The sequence below is a fragment of the Patagioenas fasciata genome, chromosome 5 (genome assembly GCF_037038585.1).
Source record: "Patagioenas fasciata isolate bPatFas1 chromosome 5, bPatFas1.hap1, whole genome shotgun sequence".
In the NCBI taxonomy this organism is placed as follows: domain Eukaryota; kingdom Metazoa; phylum Chordata; class Aves; order Columbiformes; family Columbidae; genus Patagioenas; species Patagioenas fasciata.
Genome location: NC_092524.1, coordinates 60,459,246 through 60,471,114, shown reverse-complemented (window position 1 = coordinate 60,471,114; position 11,869 = coordinate 60,459,246). Strand labels below are relative to the sequence as shown.

General features: G+C 48.0%; 1 protein-coding gene across 2 annotated transcripts; it reads left to right on the top strand.

Annotated features, from left to right (window-relative positions):
* The first annotated feature begins 268 nt into the window (after positions 1–268).
* CKB (creatine kinase B) lies at positions 269–10,199 on the top strand. Of its 2 annotated transcripts, none has more exons than XM_065838573.2 (8): positions 269–396; positions 1,314–1,525; positions 2,632–2,786; positions 3,711–3,843; positions 4,754–4,925; positions 6,437–6,560; positions 7,249–7,438; positions 8,217–10,199. In XM_065838573.2, exons 2-8 carry the CDS (start codon positions 1,333–1,335, stop codon positions 8,393–8,395), a joined length of 1,146 nt encoding a protein of 381 aa, XP_065694645.1. In that variant the 5' UTR covers positions 269–396; positions 1,314–1,332; the 3' UTR covers positions 8,396–10,199. The 2 variants fall into 2 exon arrangements, with proteins under 2 accessions (XP_065694645.1, XP_065694647.1); XM_065838575.2 differs by lacking the exon at positions 1,314–1,525 and adding an exon at positions 1,964–2,151 and having other exon boundaries at positions 288–396.
* The last annotated feature ends 1,670 nt before the right edge of the window (positions 10,200–11,869 follow it).

Below are 11,869 nucleotides of genomic sequence, written 5' to 3'. Positions count from 1 at the left end.
CCACCTGCATGCAACCCTTGGTGGATGGAACGCGGGGATGGACTGCCCCACGCGTTTACGTGTTTAATTATGCCACCAAGGCCACCACCGGCCTCTCCGCAGCGGGAGCGGCCCCAGCGCTGCCCCACTATCCCACCGCCCCAACCGCCGCACTGCCTCCCCGAGGCCACGCAAAATGGCGGCAAGCCTGCGCCCAGCCCGCGACAGGGCGCTCGCACCGCCCGCGTGCGCCTGGACCAATGGAATGAATGGGCTATAAATAACGGCCAATGGGGCGGTGGCTCGCGTTCTATATAAGAGAGGCGCGGCGGTTGCGCCGGGGCTCCACTCCGGCGAGGGCAGTAGCGGGGCGGTTGAGCGGGCGCGGAGGTCGTTGCTTTGGCTGCGGAGCCCTCGGTAAGTCCCGGGGCAGCCGAGCCATCCTGCAGCTTTAAAATAGGATTTAATTTTTTTTTTATTTTTTTTTTTTTTCCCCCGTTTTTCTTTTCTACTGAGTGGGGAGGAGCCGGTGTGGCTGAGGATGGGGGAGTGGGGCTGTGGGTGCGGCGGGGGGCAGCAAGGGGTCGGGGTGCCCGGTGCGTAGCCGGCGCGGGGGCCACGGCGCAGGTGCTTCCCGGGCTTTTCCCCAGCTGGAGTGACCCCCGCTCTAAAACCAGATTAACCCGGTATTTAGCAGGGTAGTTACATATGCTCGCCCCAGCCAGGTCCCCCGAGGGAGCCGTCTGTTGTATAATGCCTTATCGGATACTTCCCACCGCGCCGCGCGCACCTCGTGCAGCAGCCGCGGCTCCGCGGGCGCGGAGAGCAACGGCCGTTATCGCTGCTCGGGCCGGGGCGCGGCGGAGCCCCCTTTGCCTGCCAGCGGCTGGAGGAGGCGCGCACGCCCACCGAGGGCATCGCGATGCCGCCCTGCTCACCTGCCGCCCGGCCCGGGATCCCAGCGCGGCCGAGCGCCCCGAGTCCCCGGCGGCCCGGATCCCCAGAGCCCCCGGCGGGGTCTGCCCGGTGCTGCCACAGCCGCTCCGTGCGACCTTGGGCGCGTCCCTTCACCCGCGCGGTGCCCCGGCGGAGCGGGGAGAGCTCCTGCCCTTTCGGCTGGGATGTTTAAGGACGGGGCAAGGCTGGTGGAGGTGAAGAACTTTTTTTCTTTCCTCCTTCCTGGCTCTTGTGGAAGGTGGTGAAGTAATGAATGTGTAAAAGGCAGGAGTGGGACGACAGCCAAGGTGACCTTGCCTGGGTGCCAGGCTCCCAGGGCAGTCAGTTCAGCAGCCTGCCGAGCCCCCAGTGATGGGCTTCCCCTCTTTCTCCCCTAGTGACTGCATAGGGTCAAACATGCCCTTCTCAAACAGCCATAACCTCCTGAAGATGAAGTACTCTGCTGATGATGAGTTCCCCGACCTGAGTGCTCACAACAATCACATGGCCAAGGTGCTGACCCCGGACCTGTACAAGAAGTTGAGGGATAAACAGACTCCCAGTGGATTTACCCTGGATGATGTTATCCAGACTGGGGTTGACAACCCAGGTAACGGCTGGGGGACCATTAGATCTGCATAATGATCTGTTCCCCCTCCTTAATGGAAGTGCTTCTTGACAACGGCACCCAAGGCTCTTGAGCTGCTGAGGCAAACCTTGTAAAGCGTTGAGAGATGGCTCTAAATGCATGACTCTGTTAAAAGAGCCCTTGTTCTATCAAGCCATGTTCCTTGCTGTGATCTGACATATCAATTCCCAGACACTTCAATTATGTAACTGCTCTGCTAAATACTTTCAATCTGAACCAAAAAAAAAAAGTGAATTCTAGTTATAACACAAGTGTGTGGGGGAGAATGTGGGCTTACCTGGCTGTTCTGGTTCTATTCCTATTCCAAACTGGTTGTGTTGTGTTCTCTAGCACTTCTATGAAACAAGGGGGAGCAGATGTGTTTACATGTTAACATTACAGTATTTATTTTTACTCTAGCAATATCAAAATGGCCCAACTAAATAATCAGAGACTGCCTCCTGATGAGGAGTACCCGGACCTGAGCACCCACAACAACCACATGGCCAAAGTTCTAACCCTGGATTTATACAAGAAACTGAGAGACAGAGTCACGCCCAGTGGCTTCACCCTGGATGATGTCATTCAGACTGGGGTTGATAATCCGGGTAAAATGCGTTGAGAATATTCTGTGTGAGCCAGCTGAAGTAGCTGGTGCTTTTGGATATGGTGACTTAAAGCTAATCTTGTGGAGGTGGTATTTATGAGTAGCCTACAGAAATGCAGCCCTGTCTATAGCAGAAGGAACAAAAAGCAAAGTATGCTTGCTTACAGCAAAGCATGATTGTTTAGACAAAGTTGTATCTGGTGGTCTAAATTAGCTAGTGAAATTGGATGTGCTGTGCAAATTTGTCCTAAACTAAGCTTGACATGAGTGTGGTTTAATGGCAACATTTATGGGTTTCCATGGCACTGCACTTGGCTAACTGGGTGAAGTGTAAAACGTAGGGTCTCTCCAAATGTTTTTATGTAAAATGCGTTTTTAAGTGACTAGACCTACCACTAAAGAACTCGCCTGGTTAGTGCTGCACTGGAGTACAGCCAAACATCACCCAAACTTAGCTCTTCTGCCTTTATTACCACTCCAGGCCATCCCTTCATAATGACAGTAGGATGCGTAGCTGGTGATGAAGAATCCTATGAGGTGTTTAAGGAACTCTTTGATCCAGTTATTGAAGACAGACATGGTGGCTACAAACCAACTGATCAGCACAAGACTGACCTGAATGCTGATAACCTGCAGGTATAAACTTGATCAATTACTGATGCCTACTGCTCTGAGGACTGGGTAAAGTTGTTGGTGGGTGTTTAAACTGATTGCTGAGGCTCTGCCCCCTCACTTTCACCCAGCACAGACCCACAGGCTGTGTGTCTGTGCAATCAGACCTCAGAGCTTGCTGCTGTGGGATGTCAGGCTGGGCAGAACAAGGCAGCTGGCATGCAGCAGGAGCTGGTGCCATGTGCTGCTGCAGTCTAGGTCATGCCAAACATGTTCAACATGTATTTCCATGAACTGTGGGCTGTAGCAGTAAAGCTAAACAATGCTGTCCTAGGAGTCAAGGACTGCCATCAAACTTAATGCTTTCTGTTATCTGATCTTGGATCCTAAGTATTACCTGGTGGTCTCATACTATAGGACAGTAGGCATTGTTATAGGTAGAAGAAGGATTTCTGCCCATTTTATGGATTTCAAATAGTACTGCAGAATTCCTAGGAATTCCTGATGCCATGTTGATTGGCTGGCCGTAGGTCATATTGAAAATAAGAGACTTTGGATGACAATAGTGAATAATTCTCATTTGCAAGAGTAAACACCTACCTAAACAACAAGGGTTTGCCTCGTGTCAATACCTATAAACTGCAGATCTGAATGGGTAATAGAAGCCCAGACTATTGTGTGAAATGGACATAAAACTGATGGTCTGGTGGTATCCCTGTCTTCTAGCAGTACTTACTAGCTATAGCCTTAGCCTCAAAATGAGGGTTGTGTTATACAGATACTTGAGCTCATGCTGAAGAAAATAGTCCTGAAGTAAGACACTGGCTTACAGGCCAGGTGGTCAGTATCTCAAATATAAGGTGTACACTTAAAGGCATGGGAGCTACATGTATTTAGGGTTGGTATCTTGGCCACAGGATTGTACTCACTGATTTCCTAATCTTGTAGGGGGGTGATGACCTGGATCCCAATTATGTGCTGAGTTCCCGTGTCAGAACTGGTAGGAGCATCCGCGGATTCTGTCTTCCCCCTCACTGCAGTCGAGGAGAGAGGCGGGCTATTGAAAAGCTCTCTGTGGAAGGTAAAGTCAGAACTGGGTGCATCTGGGAAACCACTTATGTCCTTTGCGCAAGATGTGTTCTTTGCAGTTTGAAAAAGGAGGCAGTTGGCAAAAGCTGCCTCCCTCAAGACTTAGTATGAACATGGAGCTTTCCCTGGAAATTTACATTACAGCTGCCTCAGCATTGCAGTTTGTAGCTGAGAGCAAGAGCAGATGTCAGAGGGAAGCTGGACTGCTTTAAGGTGACCTTTGCTGATCTTGAAAGCTTCTTTCTATGTGTGTGGGGAAAGAGGTTGGCTCATAGTGGCTCAAACCTGAAATGTAACACGTATGTAGCAACTTCAGGGCTTGAGTCATGGTTGCAGTAATTTGTGGCTGCTTTTAATTGACTTTCATTAATATTCAGCTTGCTTAGAGGTGTAGTTTTGCTCCAAATGTGCAGTTGACTAGAGTAAGCCCTAGTTTTCAGTCGAACTCCTAAGCTGCAGGTTTTTTCTCTTGCTTCCCAACTCCATTAAGAGAGAGGAAAGGATACACCCAAGGTGCAATTCCGAAGACTGAGAGTGTAGTTGTTCCAGAACCTCTCAAGGGCAGGGTAGCAGTCCTTGACTAGAATAATACTGTTTGTTGTACTCATGACCTTGATTCTTCTTGGAAGAAAGCACTCCACTGGTAGAGTTAAGCAGCAGTACTGATTCTATACTGCGTGTAAGGGAACAAAGGCTACTTGTTTAAGCCTAGAAGGTGCAGACACATCATCTGATACTGCATTAATTTCTGTAATGCTGCAAAGGCATTGCCATTGCAGATGAAAGCAAGGGAGGAACCAAACCAAGCAGATCAGGCATTGCCATACTTCGTGTGTGGTCTCTCAAGTGCTGGGAATGTCTGGCACCTCTAGTTCCATCCTAAAAGTGACTCTCTCTTTCAGCTCTGGGTAGCCTGGACGGTGATCTCAAGGGCAAGTACTATGCTCTGAGGAACATGACTGATGCGGAGCAGCAGCAGCTGATTGATGATCACTTCTTGTTTGACAAGCCAGTTTCTCCTCTTCTGTTGGCATCTGGGATGGCAAGAGATTGGCCTGATGCCAGGGGTATCTGGTGAGTATGCCTGGGAGGGAGGAGTCATACAAAGTCCTTGCAAAAGAAAAAAAAAATCTTGCTGTTTTGTTTGTGGCTCATGCTGTTGGGAATGACAGCTTCTGAACTCGTATTACTGAAATTAATGAGAAACTTGTCTGGTATCCTCTGGGTAAGTTGCATCTAAACCAGCAGGATTTGGAGAAGTGTTATTATGCACCATGTGGGGCTGGTAGGAACAAGCCAGCTTGGTTAGTCTGCAGCCAGAGCCTACCAGCACAGGCTGGTGAAGCACCAGATAACTGAATCAGCTTATGAAAGCAGATCACTTCTAAAGCAGTAGATGTGCTGCACCACTCAGCTCTTGTCCCAGGAGCTTAGAAGTAACTTGTGGTAACAAACCATAGTGTTGGCTTAGCTCAGACTTGATACTGGGTGCACAGTTGCTCCCTTGCAGTCTCTTCTGATGCTGGATTAATGTGGCTTTACCCTGTCCTAGTGATAAGATTTCACCCCCTGCCCTCAGAGACTTGCGGGGACAGAAGTTGACTGATGCAGAAGTGTGAAATGGAAGGATTCTGCTTGTCAGATGTAGGTCACCTACATAAAACTCTGCATCTCAGGAGCTTCTGCAACATAATTAACTGGCTCCTTGTGAGCTAAGGGCTATGGTTTTTTATCAACTGACATGTTCCAATCTTATTACTGTAGCTGCTTCAATACAACCCAGAGGAAGCATGCTTTGTTTCTGTAGGTCACCTTTAAGATTGCATCATCTACCTGCAGATTGCCAGCACTAGATAGTGCTGTCATCTGAGCATGACTAATCTACATGCTTGAAGGGTGAAGTCTTGGTGTTGTCTGCATAAATAACTTCCTCAGGTACTAGTTAATTTTTGATCCTAACCAAGCTGAGGAATTATCAGCATGATGAATATTGATGATAGTACTTGCTGCAAGCTAGGACAAGAAGGGCCCATGGATGTTCAGAGGTTTTTGTGGCTTCTTTGAAGAACCCTGATCTAAAATTAATAGTGAAAACTCAACTTAGTTCTCTGATAAGGTACAAAGTGCAGTTTAACAGAATCAGACAGAATTCTGATTAAAGACTTTGTTATACGTTGTCAACGTGGTGTCAATATGAACATCATTGTACAGTGCTGCCTCAGAGTCTCTACTGATCACCTTTCTGCAAATGCTGCTGAACAGACTAAATCTCTTAAATTTGTAACCTCCAATGAGCTAGAGGGATGACTGAATTTCAGGGTGTGATACTCTAGGACTGGCTAATGTCATGTTATTATTCATTCTGACCTGTTTAGATATAGGACTATTCAAACTACTTTTTGGAAAGAGCAGGGTAAAAACTACTAGCTTAGCTCAGTTAGGTCCTGCATGGGCAAAAGAAGTAAGATAAGAAGCAACTAAGTGAGCCTTGAAATTAAAAGGTACAATGATGGGAAACTTGGTGCTATTAAAATTACCTTGAAAATGTCAGGTGGGACAGACAAGTTATTTGCCTTGTCTCCTAGGCACAATGATAAGAAGACCTTCCTTGTTTGGATCAATGAGGAGGATCACCTTAGAGTTATTTCCATGCAGAAAGGTGGCAACATGAAGGAAGTCTTTAACCGCTTCTGTACTGGGCTAACAAAGGTGAGTCTATTACCTGAGCTGTAGGTTCAGATGGTATGTTTCTCTGGTTAGAGCTGAGAATGCAAACTCCTTGAAGCCCCTCTGGAGTCTCCATGATGGTGTTTCATAGCCTGGGTCTCTAGGAACACCCTGGTGAGGTCCAGAGTTAGAGGCTCTTCAACACCTATATTGGCAAAGCATTGTGGCTATGAAGTGTAGAAAATGTCTTCTGATGTGGGACTCTTATGCAAGTGTCTAAACTGTACTTAAAGGATTTCTACATGGTTCTATAAGTCAAGCATTGAGACACCCTGGGTGGGAGGAAGAATTACTTGAATGTGAATGTGCAAAGCTGGATGGAAGTTTCTGCCTGAATGCTTTTCTCAGCTTCTAGTCTTGATATGAACCTGAGCCTCACCAGCCCCTTCCCTAATCCTAACAGATATGCCAGCTTGACATGTACTAAATCAAACTTCCCAACAGATAGTGACTTCAGCTTTCATAGTGTAGCTAGAACTTGGCTTGCCTCACTGCTAGGAACAAGATTAAACCCCTCATTGGTGGCCCTTTTTTCCAAATGGAGGGGGCTTAAATAGCTGTTCGAACTGTTGTGGCTGTTGCTATGTAACTGAAGTTGTAAAGGAGCACTAATGGATGACCTACATCCTTTGGGCAGAGAACAATCTCTAAACATCCATTCTATTTATAGATAGAAACTCTCTTCAAGTCCAAAAACTACGAGTTCATGTGGAATCCACACTTGGGCTACATCCTGACCTGCCCATCCAACCTTGGAACAGGGCTTCGTGCTGGTGTGCACATTAAGCTACCACACCTTGGGAAACATGAGAAGTTTGGAGAAGTCCTCAAGAAGCTTCGCCTGCAGAAACGAGGCACAGGTGAGAGGATACAGTGATGTCCTAGTCAGGCTGCCCTAAAACACCAGCTAAAACCTGGCTACAGCTAGAGCTGTGTCTTGGTTTACACTGGCAGTGCCTGTCAGACCATCCAAAAGGTTCCTTTATAAAGCATGTGGAGAGATCAAAGGCTTAAAATAATATCTTGGAGGAGCTGGGGGTGCCAGTGCTCTGCTTACACCTGGCTGTATCTGGCTGTCTAGGGATGTCCTGTGTGGTGTTCTGATCACCACATTAAGGTGGACTTAGTGGCAGCTGTTCCTGTTGTAAGCAGGGATGAGAATGATTTATTGTATCTTCTGGCTAGGAAATAGCTACAGTGAGTACTTCTGACCACAGATCGCTCATGTGTTCGAATAATAAAGAGCTGGCCTAATGATGTGCTCTGTGGCTCGTGTTGGATGTCACCTGTGGCTTTATCTGCTTGCATGTAGAAGAAGGCAGCAGTGGCAGCTTGTAGAGCAGAGGTGTCAAACTCATTTTCACTGGGGACCACACCAGCCTCCTGGTTGTCTTCAAAGGGGCAAAGGTAATTTTAGGACTGTAAATGTAGGAGTAGTTACATCCATACAGTTCTAAAATTACCTTCATCCCTTTGAAGGCAACTGTGAGGCTGATGTGGCCCCTGGTGAAGATAAGTTTGGCACCACTGCTGTAGAGAATTGTCTTGCTGTGTTCCCACCTCAAGCAAAGGAGGGAAGAAGGGTGGACTCACCTGCTTTAGCAGTGGTCAGTGTTCTAACTAACTCTCTTGTTCCAGGTGGTGTGGACACAGCTGCTGTTGGAGGAGTGTTTGATGTCTCCAATGCTGATCGTCTTGGCTTCTCTGAGGTGGAGCTGGTACAGATGGTTGTGGATGGTGTGAAGCTGCTCATTGAAATGGAGAAACGCCTTGAAAAAGGCCAGTCCATTGATGACCTCATGCCAGCTCAGAAATAAAGCACTTTGTTCTCATACTTCCTAAGTTATTGGATGAATTATAAAATGTCACTCCAGTTCAAACCCCTGGGGTCAGAGCCCCCTTAGTTACACTGTAGAGAAGTCTTCCATCCATCTGTGTTAGAGTTTATTTTTTTGATGGTTGAGATGTTGCTGAAAATGAAATAAACTGTTGTTTTGGCCTGAAATGTCTTAGATGTGTTACCTGAATGTCTTTTGATGTTTAAGTGACTTGGTTTTCTCAGTTATGCTGGATGGGCTGGTTTTGTGCGCTAGAGCACATCTTCCTGGCTGCACTGTTGCAGCCCACTCGAGTTGAAATGTGGTTAAAGCAGTATCAAAAGTGAAATTTTAACTTGATTGTAGTTGCTGTAAGCTTGAGAACTAGTTTTAAACATGAGTCACTGCAAACATGCCCTACCTCCGAGGCTTTTACTTGTGCATCTGCTCTTGTAAACTGTCATTATCCTGCCTGCAGCAAGCCAGGCTGTCTCTTGTAAGGGAGGGGAGACAGATCTGGGCACAAAGGGCTCCTGTTTTCAGACATGTCCTCCTGGGACTGCAGGGAAGTGCTCTGAGGTCAGACTTCAGCCCATAATAATACCAACACTAAGCTGGTTTCTGAGGAGATTGCATCTTTAATCTAGAGATGTGCAGAGAGTTGGTGTAAACAACTAATTGTTCTTCTGGGGGTAAGGAGTGAGGTGAAACTTAGATTAAACCCACGTTTTGCTCTAAGTGGTTTCAGCTCGGCCAGGGAAGAGATGGGACTATAAGCTGCCAGTTACAGGAAAATATCAGACAACTGTACCTTTCTTCAGCTGACTCTTGTTGTCCATGGACCTAAAACCAAGCAGTATAGTCAATTAAAACATGCTAAATAGTTGGGTGTTTTTCCAAAATGGGTCTGTCTGGTTTGCAAGCTCAGGCTGTTCTCTGTGTGTGAGCTTAACTGTTGTATTGTGCAGGTGTGTTCTCCAGAATGGTGGTAGTCAGTGTGCAGGTGTTTGCTGTGTGGCAGCATCACATTATTGACCTCAAAGAGCAATGTTTTCCAGAAGTACTGATAGCTTGGAGCATCAGAGCCCCTGTAACAACAGCTTTTGTACCTCGTGCAACCTTGGAAGCAGATTAGCACTTGCTCAACAGCTCTACTCACTGCTGAAACCTGGCTTTATAGAGGGAGTGCGATGAAAGGTTGCTACATAGCTTCACAGCATGCAGCTTTATATAGGTACGTGCTGACAACTGAAACTTTCTTTTGTAGAGGCTGTGATATTTCTAAGGCTGTGATTGCAGGCTGTCACGTAGCGGAAGTGACAACTCCAGTTGTAGTTAAGCTTGTTGAATTTTGGTGAGGGAAAGGCTGAGTGAACATCTCAGGTGTGACTTTTTTTTTAATATAGCTTTCTATGTGATTTAAATTTAACTGGGTGGGGAGAGATCACATGTAAGAGTTTTTTCTGTGCTGGTTGGTGTTCCTGTATTTGAGTTAATCAGCACAGGGATTTTTTCTGTACGAGGCTTGTGAGAGCAGGGAAGGGAAAATGGTGTAAGAGACAAGCGGTTGGTTCTGTATATTCTTTAGATCCCCCTTGCTGTGCTTCATGTCACTGTTCACAGACACTTGGCAAAAAGCTGGTGCTGCATCTTGTAATCAGAGTGTTTATTTGGTGGTGCCTCTCCTCAACACGGTGTCATTACTGTCCTCACAGCAATTATCTAATGGAAAGAGGTGCCTGAAAACTTGTCTGTTGTTTTTTTCTAGCTATATCAGCTGGACTAATAAAAACATGTCTCCCTATGCATCGTGTTTCTCCTGTGTCCTTAACCCATCAGAGCTACTACATCTCTCTGTCTCGTAGCCCCGGGTCCCCACAGTCTGAGGCAGAACCTGTAGCTGGTTAAAAAATTATGGTCAAAGCAGGAAGCCAGTCTTTAATGCTTGCATCCAACTAGAAAATATTTCTTTTTAATTGGTATTCTTTCCCACCCACCACCTTCTCTGTGTTCCCTCCCGTTGCTGCCACAAGGAACAACAGGACGGTGCTTTTGTTTCAGCTTGTACAAAGTAACTGAAAATATTTCAGAACATGTCATGGTAGAAGGCTGGACACAGTGACCTACCCCAGCTGGGACATGCTAAAAGCCTGTGATCAAGAGTGAAATTAAACCTCCCACCCCCTCACCTTAAAAGCTTTGGTTTGATTCTCAGCATTACTCACCGTTGTGCCCTGTGGGTCGCTCAGATACTGCAGCTGTACACAGGAGGTCATCCGGAGCACCTGAGATGGTGCTGGGCAACAGCAAGCTGCCACATGTCGGGGTGCCTCGGTCTGAAACCAAGGGGAGGAGAGGGACGTCAGCAGTGGCTGCTGTGCTTTATACAGGGGAACTGCAATCAGCCTTGCTGGCGGAGCCACCCACCCCGTGTGGCTTTTGGGAAGGACGCAGGAGCCAGCGAGGCCCTCTGGATGGGTGAGCTCATGCTTTGCATCACACCCAGCCGTGGTGGCGTTGTTCCTCACCAAGCCTGGAGTGCCACATGGGCTCCTTGGGTGGCCAAAAAAGTGCTGATGGTGTGGGGTATGAGCCGGGGAGGAGAGGGGCTGGGAAACCCTTCAGAGCATCCAGGAGTGTGTTGCATTTCTGAGCTTTCCCGTGGAGTTTCAGGTGAATTTTTCTCACTTGCGGGTTGGGGAACAGTGACTTTGGCTGCCCTCCTGCTGCTGGGGAGAGCAGCTGAGCTTTGCCAGCTGTGACATGGGCCGTGTGTTGTCCCCTTTTGCTGCTGTCACACATCCTGCTCAGGCTAGCACGTTGTCCCTCGGCTGCCAGCTTGCACTCAGAACACGCCTGGTTTTACAACGTGTTCCAGCGGCATTTCTTTTTGTCTTTTCGTTTTTCTTCTGAAGGTTTCTGCTTTCCTCTGGGAAGCCGCTGCCCAGCCCTGGCACGGCGATGCCCACGCAGGGCCCTGCCTGTGCTGGCTGCAGTCATTCAGCCCCGTCCCCTACCCTCTCAGCACGTGTGGCACTGGCACCACATTGCCTGCTGGGACCCCAGGGTCCTTACTCAAGAAATCAAGCTGCTTGGGAAACCACTTACCTCTCACATTACATTTTCTGGCAGCAGACTGCCCATAAATGCTCTTTATTCCCCTTCCGTGCTATCTACTGGAAAATTATTCATGGTCTTTCACCCGCCTGTGGACTAAGCCACAGGGAGGATGGTGGTAAGCTCAGCATTATGACATCGACCCTGGGCACCCTGCCATGCTGTGGGGAGCTCCCAGGCCTGAGTTCAGTGGGCAGGCTCCCTGCACTCTCCCTTATGTCCCCAGCCAAGGCAAGGGACAGGGCGGCTGCTTCGTGAGGAGGTCCAGATGCTCCAGGGAGGCTCCTGCTTCCTGGGACAAGCTAGCCAAGCCGTGTGACTCTTCTCATGAAAACAAAGTATGGAGCAGGGTGGTTT